The following is an 18,635-nucleotide window of genomic DNA, read 5'->3' as shown; positions in this document are numbered from 1 at the left end:
AATGGCGAGGAGGTAGAGAGGGTTGCAAGTTTTAAATTCTTGGGTATTTATATTGCAGAAGATCTTTTGTGGTCTGTTAACACCAATGTTAGTAAAAAAAGGCACACAAGCGATTATACTTTCTACTTGGGAAGTTAGACCTGCCACAGTGTTTGCTTGTGTCTTATTGCTTGTGTCTTATTATAAAAGAGCATTGCAGAGAATTATAAAGATTGCACAGACCATCACTAAGACCCATTTACCAGTCCTGGATGACATCTTCATATCCCACTGTTTGCAGAAGTCACAAAGTATTCTCAAAGATCATACTCATCCAGCTTATAATTTTTTTGAATTGGTGCCTTCTGGCAAACGATACAAATCTATTAGGATACACACCACACGATTTATGAACAGCTTTTGTCCCAGAGTTATAACCATATGGAATAATGAACTTAAAAATTACTAGGAATGTGGTAACACAGCATCTTCAAATGTTTACTGGGTTTTATTATTTACTATTTCTCTGAGTAATCTGTATGTATATGTAGCATTGAATGTGGGATGGATTTAAATGTGTTGTATGATTGTTACTTAAATGTTTTATGTTTGTGTCTTGGAGTGTGTTGAAATTTCGTTGTACCTGGTACAATGACAATAAAATATCTATCATCTAATTGAAGTTCCTTGGACAAAATTGAAGGAAGCCGAATCTATATTCCCCATTGAGGCCAGTTGAAGAATTTCCCCTCACACAAGTCTCTTCTTCGCTGTCTCAAAACTACATGTAATTACACATGAATAATTCAGGGAAGTGTAGAGAAAAAATTGCCCCAAACAGCATGGAGTGAGATTTCCCTCAGGACCCTGTGAAGTCACAACCTAACAAAACACAGAGGCAGTCAGGTAAGTTAACACAATCAATTTATTAGCTGAATTAGGAAAAGAAGGTAAACAAAGGTAGCATATAAGACATGCACCAAGTAACTACCCTGCTAAACATATAATACCTATTGGCTTGGTCTCTGCCCTACTGGGTTATCAATATAGCAAAGCCAACAATCTTTGAAGTCCATCAAAACAGCTACCTCCATCCCTGGCTAATATTTTTTTCCATGTTTTATTTTATTAAACACAGATACAAACAAAAAAAATAAAAAATAAAGATATTACAAGTTGTGTGGCAAATGTGGAAATCTCAAACTACATTTCTTTGTTCTACTATAAAATCATACAAAAGATTAGTTATCAATTCTTAAACAATCTACACATATTGAAAAATACATTTTCAATACAAAAATAATAAAAACATCAAGGTTAAGTCTCCTATATACTCATCAAACCATAGATTATTTGGCCCATTATATTGAACTACATTTCTTTATTCTACTACAAAATCATACACAAAATTAGTTATCAGATCTTAAACAGTCTAGATTTATTAAAAATTACTTTGTCCAAAGAAAAATAAGAAACATGAAAATTAACTTCCCTATCTACTCATCAAATCCATAGGTTATCTGGCCCATTTTCCCCTCAGTGCACAGGAAGTCCATGAATGGTTTCCAATTATCCATAAAAGTTTTTACTGACTTGTTATTAAAGACAAGTCATTATTCTTATTCTTGTTATTGTTATTAAATTGTAAGTTTATCCATTATCCATCAAAACCTCTTCCTCCTGACATTGATCCTGTTGTATATCTTCTAATCTTCCCTCTTGTCCTAAGTCTTCCTGTTCTTCTTTAAATTTCTACAAAAAGTTTCTTGCCTATTGGACTGTATCCAGCCAGTACATTTTTTGTTCTCTATAAACCTAGTCAACTTCTGAGCCAATGATTTGTTCATCTGTTTGTAAATACCAAGCTAGGACCTGAACCATTCGTTGTCTCAAATCTTATCCAACTTCTCCGAAATTCTTTGGTACAGCTCTTAATCTCAGTGTTTTTTCTTTATTTGCTTGTTCCATCAAAGAGATCATATCCAATGTTTTCTCTTGTTCTGAACTCAGGACTCCGATTCTGCAAGGACTCTGATTCTGCAATCAGTGATATTCACTCTGTTCTGGATCTCCCGTGTCTCTTGTTTAATATCTTTGACAGATTCTTCAAGCTGAGCCACATCTTGTCTCAATTCCAGTTTCAGGTCTTTAAGCATCCCTGGCTAATATTTAGCCAACAGTGACACACTCACTTTGCAACAAGAAAAGCCCCAAGCAGTTGGGTCCCTGCCCTTTTGTACCCCTTAGAAACGGAACTGAAAATTCCAGACCTATCTCCCTCTATGCGAACACGCACAGCTACAGTCTACACCCTGGTAAGGCATGCAAACGAAGGATGCTAGAACTTTGGAATTCTCAGCCAATAGAAGTCAGCATGTAAACGAAGGATGCCAGGGCTTCAGAACTCCCAACCAATAGGAATCAGGCAGCAGGAGAGGGGGGAAATCCTCACTTTCCCTTTAGGTTCCAGGCTCAGAGAAAGTGGTAATATGCTTCTGTCACTGCACTCTATCTTGCAGTCCTAATCAACTGTGGAGGGCCCAAGCATGTGCACAGCTTGTTGCTGCCAGGGTTTCCTTAGCAGCAAGAGGACAGCAAATGTGCACAGCCTTGAGAGGGTTGGAGAAGAAATAATGGTCTGCACAGGCCTCTACCATCAGTAGGTATATTTTTCAATAAATGGCACTGAGGCATTTGCTCTACTTGTCAGTCTGCCAAATTCCTAGCAAAATTCACCATGTACTAACTGCTACCCCAGAGACAGAAGCTGATACAACCTTTGAAATCCTAGGGCAGGGCTTCCAATGCAGCGCCCAAGGAGGCTCTGGTTGATGCTTGCCTGCTACCAAGGTCACATCTACTGTCCATTCTGCTTGGGCAGTAGGTTTCTGCATAGACCTAGTTAATAGTTACAGGCTGTACAAAAGCTTCCAACAGGCTCCACAGGCAGACCATTAAAAGACTGTGCACAAGTAAACTTTCATATCAAACTGCACTCACCCACTCCCTTAGTGGTGACTGTGAACAGCCTGCACGTACCTCTGCTCAGGCCCTGACTTCCAGCAAAACATCTTCCCCCGTGACAAGACACACTCAAGAAGTCAATTTGTATAACATATGGCACAATCCTATCTGCTGAAGAGGTGCTATGGTAGCACAGCCAGCATGCTACCACTGGCCATTTTGGAGCTGTCACGATAAATGGCAGCAGCAGCCTGCTGCCACAGCTGGAGCACCATAAGAAGCAAGTAAGCTGGCATGAAGGGCTGATCATGGGAGTAGAGGGGGTGGAATCACAGGCAGAGGGTGATGGTGCTGCACCTTATCCCCTCTTTTTAAAACCTTCTTGCCCCTTTTCCTTCCTTGGACATATGCTACCAAAATAGGTGGCATATATCCAAGGAGACTTATAGGAAGCCCCAGGGCTTACACAGAGGTAAGTAATAATTACCTTCTGTTTGCCTTTGTGTCCCCTCCACAGGATGCAGCCCATGCATTCTTGGTGCAGCTGCATCAGTACTGGTGGAAGGGGTTAGACTGGGGCCTTAAAGATGTAACAGTAGATAATAGTTTATAATACCCATAAAATCCTTTTGTCAAACCATTGTCTTGATGAGCAGTAAATATGTTCAATTCTTCTTAGGATTTGTGTTTTTTTTTAATTATTAAATTGTGGATGCTCCTCTTCTTGAATGTCTTCGATCACTAAGTTCAAATGAACTCATCCTCTTGGCACAAGCTATACTGTTTTCTGGCAACCAACCCCATGAAGAGGGAAGTCAGCACAGTCTAAAAATGTCTCAGCTCTTAGCAACATTCCAGCTAAAATTCAAACTATTAGCAAAATTTCTTTTCATCTTCCTTTCAAGAACAAACTCAGAGGCACTTACCTGTTATTCGTTGTTCTTTGTTTAGGTCTACTTGCAACCACTGATATTCATCATTAGAAAGAGCCGCCCAAGAATGTCCCGGTCTTTTCAATCTGGCTCTTTCTGGTCTCCAGGTGTTTGGCTTACCCAGTTGTTCAGGCCATTCTAGAAATGATGATGCATTAATTTGTGAATTGGCAATTACGCCAGACTCCATTCCCAATGTCCCATAGCAACCTGATCATGAAAAACAACAAAGAAACACAATGAAGCTATAGTCTCTCCCTTTTAAATATATACTATAATCCACCCTAAGTCTAAAATAGGACAAGATTGAAATCAAAATAAAATTTGAATGGCAAAAGTATAAAATTTTATAATGTTTATAAACTGATGTCTCTCATTGGGATTCTTCTGTTGACACCAGTTTTATGACTTTAGTAGAGAAAATTTAGATATTAGCAACAGTGAAGAAAAGGTGACCTAACACAGCAACAGCTACTTGGATGTTGGAATAAATGGGAAAAGTCCAAAAAGGCCTCAAGACTGCACAAGAAATTAAGTGGGAATAACTGTTTCCTAAAATGACCGAAGAGGAGTTGGTTAAGGACAAAGATGGAAAATTTTCATTTAGCTACATGTCTGACATGATAATGAAGAATCCAGGGAAAGAAGGTCAAACATTCAGCAGATGCACAAGACTGGTTTAGCCAGAGGTCTTATTAAGCAGCCAAGAGGCAAAACAGGAAGGAAGGCTTACCACTAGTTTTGAAAGTGAAGAGACTTGCAGATAGTGGTCCCCTGTGTTAAAAAGCAAACCATAAAACTACATCTTTACTATCAATAAAATTTGTTCGTCATTTTTCTTTGTGTTCTATTACAGGATTACTCAAGCATGTAGTGTTTTTGTACTATTAAAACAGTAGAGCTGACATTCCGAACCTATTATTTGAATATCCTTGGACTAGAATCCACACATTCAATGTAATGTAAAAGCCTTCACATTTCAAAATAAAGTAGGGAAAAGATGGATTTCATCTCTTTAACGCCTAAGTTTCTCACTTTCTGTATCTCTTGCTGACACTCAAATTAGTTCCATTCTCATAAAAGTCCTGCGTATCTTCATCTTTCCGGTATTAAAGACTCCATATACTGAGCAAAGAATAATACATCTTGCTAAACCTAAACCTTACTATATCATTACCATGAAACAGGGAAAGGGCATAAAAAGTTTCAAATAGGTTTGAGGCCTCCACAATGCAAAAAGTTAACCACGTAGTTTCCATAGGCCTACCCATATGTCTTGCAAAGCTCTCAGGGCTTTGCCAACAGGGCCTTTTAAACACTTCCCTTCTCGCTAAGAGTTGAAGACAAGCAATGCCTAGGAGCAAGAGCTATAAGCTGTGTTATTGTTAAATACCAAGGAAGAGACATGCTTACAATTTGAGAAAACCAAATTTTAAAAATTTAGAAGATCTCATTTTAGAGCAGTGGTTCCCAAACTTTAGGGGCCCACAGACTACTAAGACAAAAATTGGAATCATTGTGGACCACATACAATGCCAGCAGTGGGCAGCCTATTCTCTGCTCTCTCCGACAGTTCATGGAGAAGCATCAGTGAGCACTCCCCCACACACTACCAGAGAGGGTGGAGAATGGACAACCTGCAGCCAACACTTCAATGCTAGCTGCAGACAGTTTGTTCTCCATACTCTCTGATGGTCCATGAGGGAGCACTTGCTCAGCAAGATGCTGGAAGTGATCCAATGTTATTTTTTCCCCTGAGACTGCAGATCTCTTCCTAGGGTCTTGCAGACCAGGTTGGGAACCAGTGTTTTACAGAAATCAATAAACCAAACTTACAGTGAAAGCTTGTCTTTTATTTCTAGTCCATACTTTCCAAAACTTGTAGTTATCAGCCTTAACAATATCCTTGCATGGACAGGATTAATATTTCATGAGAACAAAGTTTTTCTGTAAGTCTAATTTTGACAATTGAAAAGCAGTGGATAAAAAAAATAGATGATGTACTTACACTTTTGATGTGACATTGTTAGCCAGAGAACTCTCATAATAATATGGAATGCCTTTGCTGATTACAACATTGATCTGACCTCCCAGAACATTGGACACTACTCCTGCATGCACACCAGCCATGCACAGTGAAGACGACTTGGGAAAAGAAGATAAATGTCAAGTCTATGTGCTATTTCATAATACATTAATAACTGTCAGTATGATAAACTACTGCTGTGCATCTAAACAATGCAGATTCCATTTACATTTTGCAAAGTTCTAAACATATGAAACATTCATAACATTCACCCTGGCTCAGTTCAGATATGAAGCTGCCAAAACCATGTTCAGTGATGAAAACTCTCTCACATCCCTCCTATGCAGCAACTCCCTTCTCTTTTTACTGATTTTTCTCTGTTTTTGGCAGTAATGTCCAAAATGGGCAAACAATAATTAGTACTAACCAGAAGTTGCTTGGAAACTACTATATAAAATATTTAAAGCAGAGGTTTCCAAACTTTTTGGACTGGCAACTGCCTTGACCTACTGAACCTGTGGCTGTGGCCCCCTGTTAGGGCTACAATCCTATACACTGGATAGGGCAGCAGGCTTCTCATGATGATTCTGTGACTCCCCTGACTGGTTTCTGCAGCTGCCCAGGAAGCTATAATTCACAGTTTGGAACAGCTGATTTAAAGTAAGTTGCAAAGCATGTTTGGGAGTCAATCCTATTCTGCCCAATCCTATCCTGGTTGGCTCCGCTGGGTGCAGCGGTGCCAAAATGGCTACAGCTGCATCTAGCAGCACCACTGGGGCTGCTGGAAGCAGGGGACTTTTGTCCCCTTCTCCCCAAGTAAGGACATGAGGGCCACAATGGGTCTCCTCCATTCTGTCCTGGCTGCTTTGCCAACACAGACTGGAGGTGCTCCAGGTCAGGCTTTTCAGCCCAACATGGAACATAGGATCTGGCAGAGCTTTGCTCTGCCAGTCCCAACTCCCCTCCTGCCCCAGTTCTTCCCCCCACCCCAGAATGCTTCCCCCCACCCCCAAGGCCCTCACTGGCACTCAGAGCTCCTATTATGCTCTGAAGAACATGTGTTCAGCGCTGAGCTGGCACTGACTCCTCTCAGGGTGCCGTAAATGTGCCTTACATGTTTACAGTACTCAGCACCAGTGCTAGGGCTGGATTGGGCTCCTAGTTAGCACCTAACCATAGCTTGCTCAGGTCAGATGCCATGGCAAACTGCGATTAAAGAAAGACAACAAAGAGCATGTATGGCTGGGGGATGCTCTGAACCGAGGCACTTGCAATCTCGCACACAGCAAAGACTTGCAAAAAAAAAAATAGCTAAGGTCACTTCATCTGATGCATGTGTCCTACACTCACACATACCAGTACTGTATAAACCAGGGGTGTCAAACATAAGGCCTGGGGGCAGATGCGGCCTGTGGAAGCTTTTTATATGGCTCTCAGGCTTTCAGCTGCTGAGTAGTGCTGAGGTGTTCCTGCTGAAAGGGTAGCCCACAAGAAAATTGGGCTTTCCCATATCTTGAAATATGATCAAGATTTGTATATTTTCTCTTTTGTCATTTGCAGCTAATGAGTCCCTAAATGAGAAAAAAGTGTTTATTTTTTGTTATGACCTGTTTAATGACATCACTTCTTGCCTAATTACATCACTTCCAGCCCTCAGCAGGCATCATGAATGTGGCTCTCCTTATGAAATGAGTTTGACATCCCTGGTATAAACAATCATTAATGCTACAGTATTACTAAATGTACAGCTGTTTTGAAGCCACAACAGCTCATGGGAAAATACCTTTTCAGAGTATAACCTGTTGGCAACCTTCAGTCTCGAAAGACTATGGTATCGCGCTCTGAATGGTGGTTCTGGAACAGCGTCTAGTGTGGCTGAAAAGGCCAATTCGGGAGTGAGTATAAATGAGTATTCATTCAGAGTATAAATGAGACAGCATACATACACCTGTATTTGAAATGAGTACAGTGACTGTGCCACTGAAAAACTATGTTCATAACTGCACCCCTCAATATTAAATATATGAAACTGCCATAATTTGAATGTCCATAGTGCAATAATCAATTAGACAAAGTTCAAATGACTGCTCGAAATATCTGAAGTTTACTTACATCACTATAGCCATGAGGAACAGTCCCAGAAATTTCGGCAAAAGGAAGCACACATCCAGCTGGACAGTACTTACTATAAGTAAAAGAATTATACCGTGAAACTTATAGACAGCCACAGGTTACACAAATGAATAGAAAATTAAATACAATTTATGTGAGATGCATTTCCTGTCTGCTGTACTAGTGCCAAAATGCACCACTACCTAGGAAGCCAAAATATGAAAACTTGGCAAGTCAAAAATATTGCACATCCAGAAAACTGTCATAGTAAGATGTAAATAAACTTTACAAACTGCCATAGATGATGATAATGATGATGATGATTATTATTATTAACAACAACAACAACTTTATTTATACCCCGCCCTTCTCCCTAAAAGGGACCCAGGGTGGCTTACAACATGTTAAAAACAAATCAAAAACATAATTTAACAAACAGATAAAAAACATATTAAAAACACATTAACAGATATCATAAAAACAGTATTCAGATAAAAAGGCAGATAAAAAGAGCATAAAGCAGCAGATCATACAGGAAACACGCCTGTAAAAATACTAAAAGATATAGAAAGATGTTAAAAAGGCCATGAACTCAGAAGGCTTGTTTAAACAGAAGGCCTCGCCAAAAGGTCTCAAGAGAGGGAGCCATTCTTAAGTCAAGGGAAAGGGAGTTCCATAACGTTGGTGCCACTACTGAGAAGGCCCTATTTCTTGCCGCCGCCCCACGTACTTCCTTAGGCGGCGGCACTTGTAAAAAGGCCTTCTCTGATGACCTAAGAGGACGAGCCGGATTGTGCGGAAGTAGGTGATCTCTAAGATACCCTGGCCCAGAGCAGTATAGGGCTCTGTAGCTATACTATATAGGGCTTAGTATAGATTAAACATTTAAATAGATGTCAAGAATCTGGTTCCATGAGGGCTAGATAGCATTTGTGCTGCAGCATTTCTACTGCACCAAACTCACAGCTGAACACACACACACACTTCCTGAGTTAATAAGAATAGTAATAAGAAGATAGTAAGAATTTATGAACACTAAGAATTTACTTAGTGCACTTTAAACTGAAATTTTGAAATGCTTGAATAAATCTAACAACTTCAATAGGATTTATGAAATAATTAAGTTCAAGTTAGCACAATACATGGAATCAGTGGAGTTTCAGAACTAAAAAGGTGACTCTACAAATTTAGTAAAACTAGAGGTTTTCCATAAATACATTAAAATTGAGAACCCTGCCAGAGGTCAGCATACACACACACACACCCCAGTTAAGGTTATAAGCCCCTGGATCCCTGCAGTGTTGCCATCACTGTAGCACTGTCAGGGCCTCACACCCCCCTCCCAAACACAACATTTCCAAAGCAGGGAACCGCTGGGATAGACCATTTTACCACCTCAGTATTCTCCTGCCTTATTTTGCTATATCTGTAGGCCTTGTCTAAAAGCCAGTTCACGCATGAACAAGGTGCTTTTCTTTTCTATGCAATTCTGTGTGACGGGTGAGGTTGGGGCCCAAAATTATTCTCAAAACAGAGAAAAATCAGCTAGTGAATCTCACCTGTATTCTGGCTCAGAAAAGTATCTTGCAGTGTCTAAACATGTTATTAAATCTAGAAAAAAGCACACATTAGTAGATAGATGTTTAAAAAAATAAAAATAATGAATGGCAAGTTTGAACACCATAAAATTAAAGACCTCCATCCACAGTTCCACAGTTTCTGTACTGTGGCTGAAAAATACGAGTACATTAAAAGATTTAACCAACATTGTAGAACTCTGCTAATTTTTAATCTGGGACACATCCACCAAGAACTCTCAGACTACACTAGTATTCATTTTTAAAATTCAAACCAAATCATAAAGTAAATGTGGTATGCATATTGCACTTGTTAATGAGGGATATAAAGGCATACTTTAAAATGTCAATTAAAATTTTAATACTCACACCTCCCTATGCCTAAACCAGTGAACACAAACTAATTATTTAAAAAGTGTTGCAACAAAGCAAATTCCACATAGGTATGTGAAGAAAAAAAATCAAGTTTAGATATTAGCAACACCTTTTGCTTTTTTATTTACAGATTTCCTAGGACAGGGACTAAAGGTGTCCTCTCCAAGGCATCCTGCTCCAAAGAAAAACTAGCACTAGCTTATCTTGCTTTGATTCCTTCAAAAGGTGCTGGGCACCTATGCAGTGTATCTGATTAGCCCTATTTGCATAAGTACTGCCTTAAAAGGCATGGCTCAGCCCACAAAGCTAGAAAAATCATACTTCACTGGACAGAGACTACAACACCATTTCCACCACCTAGGAGCCAATTCAGAATTCTCTATCCCTTCTTTGTTCAATATCCTGAAATCTAGGATAAAATTTTGGGTGGTATCCAAAGTTGTGACTGAAATCACACCATTGAAATCAATGACAAAAGTTAGTCCTCCTGACGAACTTGTCCCATTAACTTCTACAGAATATAGACATGACTGGATACAGCCCTTTAATCTGGAAACTGCAGACCTATAAGGGCCTGATCCTATCCAACGTTCCAATGCAGCCATGCCAACATTTGTTCCCTTATCTTGGGGCACAATTGCAGCTGCAATGGTGCTGGAAAGTTGGATAGGACTGGGCTGTGAGAAGCAATGCTGTTAAAATCACAAAGCTCACAAAGCTCTAACTTTCTCCCCATGCTTTACACCGAGAGAGAGAGAGCGCAAATAAGATCAAGGAAATGCCTCTAGCAATCATCTCACCTGCAGAGTTCTCACCATATAGAATGTCACACACATACAGAGGATCTTCTGGCTAGGAAACAGGTATGAAGGAGTGGTGACAGTCTCTGAAGTGTTAGAAGTAAAGGCAAGACAGTTCTGGATTGGGACGGGTCAAAGTCAGTTCTAAAGGAGGATTATGTTGATTTACAGTTTGATCTTATGTATCTTTTCTTGGAAATAACCCCGCCCCCCCAGGGTACAATGGAACAGATTCTAAAATGCTCACACACGTGTGGAACAGTCATATAAATCAAATTGCAAAGGATCACTAGTTACTCAGAGAACAGCACACTAATAAATGGTCAAGCAAAAGTAACTCTTACTCTCAGAAATCCTACTCTCTGAAGCTAGGAAATCCAAGGCAGATTGCCTGTGAATCTGTTCCTCTACCACCTAATAGCTTTTCATAATAATCTAAAATAGATTATAAATTCTACTCTGTCTGGATGTGATCTTATAATAGTCTTTGCTTAATTTACTATGAATAATTTATCAGTAAATGTGTGCAGGGAAATAGAAACATATAATGCATAGCAAGACTGGGTATTCAGGCACATAGAAATAAATGTGTGTGGTGTACTTACTAAGTAAGAATCTGATAAATACTGTACCTGATTTGTCAGTGGTTGAATAGGACGCAAGAAATCCATGTCCATAAAAGTGTATGCCGCTCATGAATTGTACTGTAACTTCATTACTCTTTGACTCATTTAAATTGTCCATCTGCAAGCCTAAACCACAGTATTTTCCTGGCAAACAAATACATTTAATAATTATTTAAAGATTCAGCATGCATTTTACATTCAGAACACATTTAACATCTCAGTGTTTCAAGACTACTATTCTCTTTATAATCCTCAGTTTCCCGACATGAAGAAATTCCAAACCTAGGATTTCTTGGAAATTAAACACATTTCGCATCACTGTAAGGGCTACACAAAGATGAAGAACATGAAACACAAATTACCAATGTGATTCCCCCCCCCCCCCACAAGATGTGGTAGGGGAAATATTAGGAAACAGTTATTCAGGAGCATCAAGGGCACAGTCAGAACAATTCTAGATACTTTTTCAAGACCTCCAATGCGATACCAATACTTGGTACCAATACTTAAGAACATAAGGATACTTGGTATCAAAGCATCCTATTTCCCTAACAATGCATAGCAGTAAGAAAATATTGCTCCTTCTGAGGGTAGAGTCTTTCTAATAATGTTGGGAATGGCCTCTTAGGTGAGCAAGAGCTTCTCCTACATTTCCTACATTCACCTACAATGCAGTTCAGCATATGAACTATTAGTACCTTTACCAGGGCAAGTAAAGTGGGTTGACATAAATGTTGTAAGTGTTCCTAAAGATGTAATCATGCAGTTTCATTTTTTTTTTTTAATCCACACTTCTGGGTTCAATACAACTGGCCTTATAACTCCATTCTAGTTCTCCTTAAATTCTGAAATCACAATGCATAGAGAATCAAGCCCTGCTTACAGGTGTAAATAATTTGCCAGCCCCAGTATCTTTGGTGAAGCTACTTGCACTTCACCCTTATTTCTAATGTGTAAATTCAAGAAACTGTGGCTGCAAGTTTCAAGCTTACCATTCGTATTTTCAAAAAGCTCTGACAGAGCAAGACATACTGCTCAATTTCTGATGCTGCCCACTGAGAGGTAAAGGGAACAGACAAGAAGTAGAAAATGTATACAGGCCAGGGATCTCATCTTGTAAAACTGAACGCTAGAGCAAATCAGGGCTGAAGTTCAACACCATTTAAGGGTCTCATACTTTGTTTTATTTTTAAACAAGCAAACTTGGCTGAAAGCAAATCTACACTATCATACAAGAACTAAGCAGAATAGGTGCTGAGCTTGGTAAAAGCCTTCATACTACAAGCTGTCTTTCAAGCAAGACATGGTTCAGCTAATCTCCATATTCAAGCTTCTTTATTCAATATTCAATATTCAGAAATATCTAGGTCACTGCTTTAGAAGAAAGCAATACCACAATATTTTATTGGTTGATTTTTATAAAATTTAAACTTGAGGCATCAGTGACATTTTTAAGTCATTGTATTTTTTTTCTTGCTGTATACAAAGAAGTCATTAACACAAAGGGTTTGTTAAAGATGTAGAAGTCAGATAAACAGAAGTAATAAAATCACAGGATATTGTTCTACTTTATTCATACATGTCCAACTTATTATACTAACAACTTGGTAACAGAAAAATGCTTATTGCAGCGCATTACAAAAATGCTGCACTGGCATGAATTTCATTGTCCACTCAATAGCTCCTCCTCCCCCTGCCCAAAGGAACTTTCACACTCTCTTACAGAACCCAGATACTTTTTACACATTCAAGTACGGGGGGGCCCCCCATATCTGCGGGTCCCATATCAGTGGATTCAATTGTCTGCAGATCGGGTGTGGGCCCCCCCAGAGTGTGCCTCCCCAGGCGAGAGGAGCCTTGCCTCTGGAGGGGCTTCTGAGCTCAGCAGAGGCCATCTGTCCCCAGCCTCTTCCAAGCTGAGCTTGGCAGGCAAAATAATACGACTCCCGGTTTCATGGAGAAACCGGAAGTGACATTTTTAATGCCTTATAGGGCATCAGGAGGCCAGGGGAAGCCCTCCAGGGCTTTTATGTTTTACACATTGAAATACGGGGGGGGGGGCATATCTACAGATCCTCCATATTCAGAGAGGGGGCAGCTCCCCAGGACAGGCATTTGCCCATATCCATGGTTTCAGCTATTCATGGAGGGTCCTGGAATAGAACTCCCGTGGATAAGGAGGCATAACCTGCAGTTACCATTTGGACAGAAACTAAAATGCTACCATTTAAGAGATTTAAGAGATATAGTTAATTTAGGAGTCTGGGGATAGCTTGGCTAAAGCAGATGGAAAATATATATTTGACACATCAAGATTCCTTCCAATTGTTTTTTGAAATTTGTATCTTCACTACAGAGCTGTATCCTTTTCTTAAGTATTTAAATGCATTATCAATAAGAAACCAGTGATTTCTAGATGCACTCCCAAGGTTTTCCAAGTATAAATCTAAAAATGGAAGTTGGATGTGTCAAACCCTTGTTTGCAAATGCATCAAAATACATGCCTTTGCAAGCACATATTTGTTACATTCATGTTTTACAGGTTTTCTTATCAGAGACCCACAGGTAGCTGCAGCTCCCTGTTGAGCGCACACCTCTGTGGGTTTGTCTCTGCATAATGTGTAAAATTACCCTGATATACACAAAAAGTGACAGATATATCTAGTACAGATGATAACTAATTGAAAAGCTTTGTTCAGTTAAGTTCTTCAGTGGTTTTGGGAAAGACCATGCAAATAATTCAGGGATGTTTTACTAAAAAGCAAATCAATCATAATTTTATTATTCTGAATTACACAAGATTTCCAAGACATTTTAAAATGGAGAGAGGAAAACTGGTCTTACCCATCTCTGTCCTTGTGGGTCCAATTCCATTATAAACTCTCACATAATTAAAATGGCAAGAATCTGAATCATCAATATCAAAATCACCAAATTTGAGCTGCACTCTCTGCTCAGGCTTTACTCGAATCTCCCATTCACACACTGTGCTATTAGGATAGGCATATGGGTAGTTAATGGATGTAAAAGTTCCACTTTCAGGACCTAAAATGGTATATCCACATCCATCACCTACAAAAAAAGACAGCAACACTTGTCATTTTCAGCACTACTTTTGAAACAAGAAAAGAATCAGAACCCATAACTCAAGGACAGGCTGTGGCCTATGGCCCAAACTCAATGCCCTGAATTGCTCCATCATCCTTTAAGAGTCTACCAAGACTTTAAAGAAAAGTGCAAAACACATATATATATATCAATTGCCTAATGATCAGAAACAAACATGCAATGACAAATTGATCAGCACAAGATGTAACTTATTATTTCTGGACAGTCCATGTTCCTGGGTACACCTGAATAGTCCTCAGTCAATTACAGCTTTTGGGAGCAAATTTTACAGGCATGCATTTCCCCTTCAACTTCTGTTTGGTATTAACTAGAGAGTAATGTGAAGAACATGCTGAAAACATCTCTTTAGCAAACTTCATTTGCTGTATTAGTCATATCATTGTGATTTTATGAATGATCCTGTCTTGATCAACTTACCGGTTACATGCAGGGGGGAAAGATTTTTCCTTCTCACACCACCTGCTGAAAGGCCTGTCCCACACAAAAGCCAAAATCTATAATTGTGTCCAATCTCTTGCAATCTAGTTCAGCTTTCGGGTTACACTAGAGTCTGAAAGCTTTTCAGTTGACAGGCTATGGCCCTCTAGGCAAGAATGGACTCCACGATCTGCTGATTTTGTGGACGCCACATAGTAAGGCAATAAAACCAAATTTTTCAGGCAGCCTTTGGATAAAAATGCTTCAGAATGACCTTCTCCAGTCTCTTTTGTAGTCAAGAAAAGACCGAATAAGAAGAAGCTTGCCCTGTCAGCTGACAAATACATAGAACTTATTGCCAGTCTAGAAATATGGCTCCAATCTCAAAAACTCTACACCCTTTTCTACATTTAAACTTGTGCATATCCACTCCCAACCGTGGGACTGAAGAATCACAATGGAAAACTTTATGAACATAGAACTGTCTGTCCCAATGGTTCTCAAACTTTTAGCACCAGGACCCACTTTTTAAAATAAGAATCTGTCAGGGTCCACCGGAACTGATGTCATAGTTAGCAGTGACATCAACAAGCAGGAAAAGTTTTGATAATCCTAAACTGCAATCCTACCCAGACCTACCCAGGAGTAAGTGCCATTTACTATCATTGTTGAAAGCATATACACAGTACTCTGTTAAAAGTACAGATCTGTAACATTTCCGAAGTGCAGTCACATACCATGGTAGCATCAAGTCTAATATGTTAAAAATATTGAAATGAATGGGGGGCCCACCCGGAATTGGCTCTCAACCCACCTAGTGGGTCCCGACCCACAGTTTGAGAAACACTGGTCTATCCTATCTTTCTATTACCAATTTTATTCTTTGCATAATAAAAGATATGACACATACTAGGAAGGCTAAAAACAGTTCTAAACAGTTCAAATTACCTGTTGGGAGGATAGGTTCAGATGAGAGTCAGCACATTATGGCTTTACTATTTTTAAAGATCACTATCCCAATATTAAAGATCAATATTAACCCCTGCTAGCTGGGTAAGAGGCACTTTTTCAAGTGGGTGCTCCTCTTTTATTTAGCAGGGGGAGAGTAACTGGCCCACCTCACCCCAGCACTGTCTGTTCTAGTGGCTGTCTGCTGGTATTCCTTTGCATCTTTTTAGATTGTGAGCCCTTTTGGGACAGGGAGCCATTAGATATTTGATTTTCTCTGTAAACCGCTTTGTGAACTTTTTGTTGAAAAGCGGTATATAAATACTGTTGTTGTTGTTGTTATCTCACTTTCCCGACAGCAGGAATTTTAATTCTCATGTCTGAAGAATTTATAAAATACGACATGATGTACCATTATCACCAAAAAAAAGTCAACATCTTAAAAACTTGCTTTGACAAATGTTGCCAAAACAGGAATACTTGTATTGTTTTAATGATTCTGGGATGGCAACATTTTGAAGCCCTAATTTAAGATATGGTTTTAAAGATCATGATTGAAGAGGAGTAGTACACATAAAAGGACTTATACCAGGTTAAAGTCAGCAATTTTTACTGACAACTTAAATACTGTTTCAGAATAAGGATCATGATGGCACTCAGAAGAATTTTTAAAATGTGGTTAGATGAGCTGATCTAGTTCCAGCTCCTTGGAAACATATATCCTTCCTGCATAAAAATACTTTTCAGGAAGCATGCAGAAAGGTGGCGTCTAGCTAATCAAGGTTAAAGACCACACATTAAAGCAAAAAGAATACTATATATGTTTTTGTCACAAAAGATTGAATGCCATTTGTTGTTGGCATCCTTCAGTCTCGGAAGACTATGGTGTCACGCTCTGAATGGTGGTTCTGGAACAGAGTGTCCTCTCCAGTGCGCGAAGCCTGGGTAAAGTAAGTATGGAGGATAGGCTGTTACCCATGCAGCAAATCCCCCCTCTCCACGTCGCTGAAATGGTCCAATGGAAAGGCAGAGGCCAATACGGTTGGTTCCAGCGGCGTCGCAGGAGTTGCCAGAATGTGACTGTGTTCAGCCATGAACTGCCTCAGGGACTCCGGCTCCGGATTTTGCCTCGAGGTTGACTCCTGAAGCCTTTTCCATAACTGGATGTAGCCACAAGGCAGTGGAGGTTTGGGATCAGAGTTTTCCTTCTCTCAGATGAGCTGCCTTCCCAGGCTGACGAGTCCCATCTACCCGGTGGCTGTTTAGTCGCCTCTTACGACAAGTACAGCCAAACTGAGGGCCTATTCTTATCCCCTGCCCCCAGGGGTACCATAATGCTGCAAAATTTGGTTGGTTGAAAGCAGGGATTTTACCAACAATTTGGGGCTGCACTGTACTAGATTAGGGTCTCCTGCATTAATGTTTAACTTGCATGAACTCTGATGATGATGATGATGATAACAACTAGGTATTTATATACCGCCTTTCTGGTCATCGGATAATAATAATAACAACAACAACTAGGTATTTCTATACTGCCTTTCTGGTCATCAGATTACTCCCCTGACTTTATTCAAGGCGGTTTACATAGGCAGGCGTTTCTAAATCCCTCAAGGGGATTTTTACAATCATAGAGGTTCTCTCTTTCAAGAACCAACAACATTTCAGAATGGATCTTCCTGGTTTGGTCTCACTTCTGGCCTCCAGTTCTCCCATGCAGGCTGGGAGATCAAGCGCAAGGTAAGATGGGAGAAAGGTACAGGCAACAGAAGTTGGACATTTCCAAACCGCTATGTTTTACACACTGAACCACTGAGAAGAAATGTTATGAGACTGAAATTAAAATGTCTTTGCATTGTTTGATAATTATAAAGCTTATGCTAGTGAGCTTAACAGACTGCAAATTCATTATCTAATATCATGTGTCTCTCCATTTCAAGTGGAATCCAAAAGAATCTATGCCCTGCCTCCAGTGGGGGGGGGGGGTCATTAACAGCTTCTTTCCATGAAGAGTTGGGTTTTTTCTGCCAAAGATGGGGAAAAATAGCAACATGGATATCCTTCACCTTAAGAGAACACACACCATCAAACCTTTGAAAAAGGAATATTACTACGTACTTATTTCATGAAAAAATATGCATTACCAACATTTTATGTATTTCATGCCAAAATAACACAGGCCAACACACATTTTGCTTCCTTCAGTGTTACACCAATTCCTGGGTATATTTGGGGTGCTAATTCCAAAAATGGCATCTGTTTTGGATGCCTACACCATGGCTTCCTCATGAGGAAGCTGCCTGAACCATTCACTAATGAGGCTATACTATATCTCCAAAACTATACGTGATAGGGCAAAACAGATGCCATTTTTGGAATTGGCACCCCAAATTCATAACAAACCACCATAAAGTTTGGGAAAAACTTTTCTGACCCTCAATTTTGTAGGCCTGTGAGCTGACAAGTTATATTCAAAATCTGTAGAGATATCACAGAGCTCCGTGATATAAAAGGATTGCACTAACAATCCAATCTTGCCCATGTCCAAAAGGTCGTCCAAGGCCCAAGGGGGAGAAGGTCTCTGAAAGGCCTTAGAAATATGCCTCCAGTTTTCACAAAAACCAGAAGTGCATTACTAAGGCCTTCTGGATACATTCTGAAGCCGTATACAGTCTTCCAGGGCCTCAGACCATATTCTGGACCCTTGTGATGGCCCCACCCAGGGATCAGCAGGTTTAGATATCTGTGGG

At 39.8% G+C, this 18,635-nt stretch overlaps 1 protein-coding gene across 2 annotated transcripts in view; it reads right to left on the bottom strand.

Moving 5' to 3' along the window:
- Window positions 1-18,635, bottom strand: part of DCBLD2 (discoidin, CUB and LCCL domain containing 2) — a 42,560-nt gene that overhangs the window by 9,688 nt on the left and 14,237 nt on the right. The window contains exons 2-8 of one of the 2 annotated variants that reach the window (XM_066619627.1): window positions 14,236-14,463; window positions 11,398-11,535; window positions 9,573-9,624; window positions 8,014-8,086; window positions 5,884-6,020; window positions 4,609-4,649; window positions 3,870-4,085 (exon numbers count right to left, since the gene is read on the bottom strand). In XM_066619627.1, coding sequence (XP_066475724.1) covers window positions 3,870-4,085; window positions 4,609-4,649; window positions 5,884-6,020; window positions 8,014-8,086; window positions 9,573-9,624; window positions 11,398-11,535; window positions 14,236-14,463 — 885 coding nt within the window. The remainder of the gene's footprint in view (window positions 1-3,869; window positions 4,086-4,608; window positions 4,650-5,883; window positions 6,021-8,013; window positions 8,087-9,572; window positions 9,625-11,397; window positions 11,536-14,235; window positions 14,464-18,635) is intronic. The other variant, XM_066619628.1, reaches the window with a different exon arrangement.

Source organism: Tiliqua scincoides, chromosome 3 (genome assembly GCF_035046505.1).
Source record: "Tiliqua scincoides isolate rTilSci1 chromosome 3, rTilSci1.hap2, whole genome shotgun sequence".
NCBI lineage: Eukaryota > Metazoa > Chordata > Lepidosauria > Squamata > Scincidae > Tiliqua > Tiliqua scincoides.
Note: the sequence above shows the minus strand (reverse complement) of the source record. Positions and strands in the feature narration are given on the sequence as shown.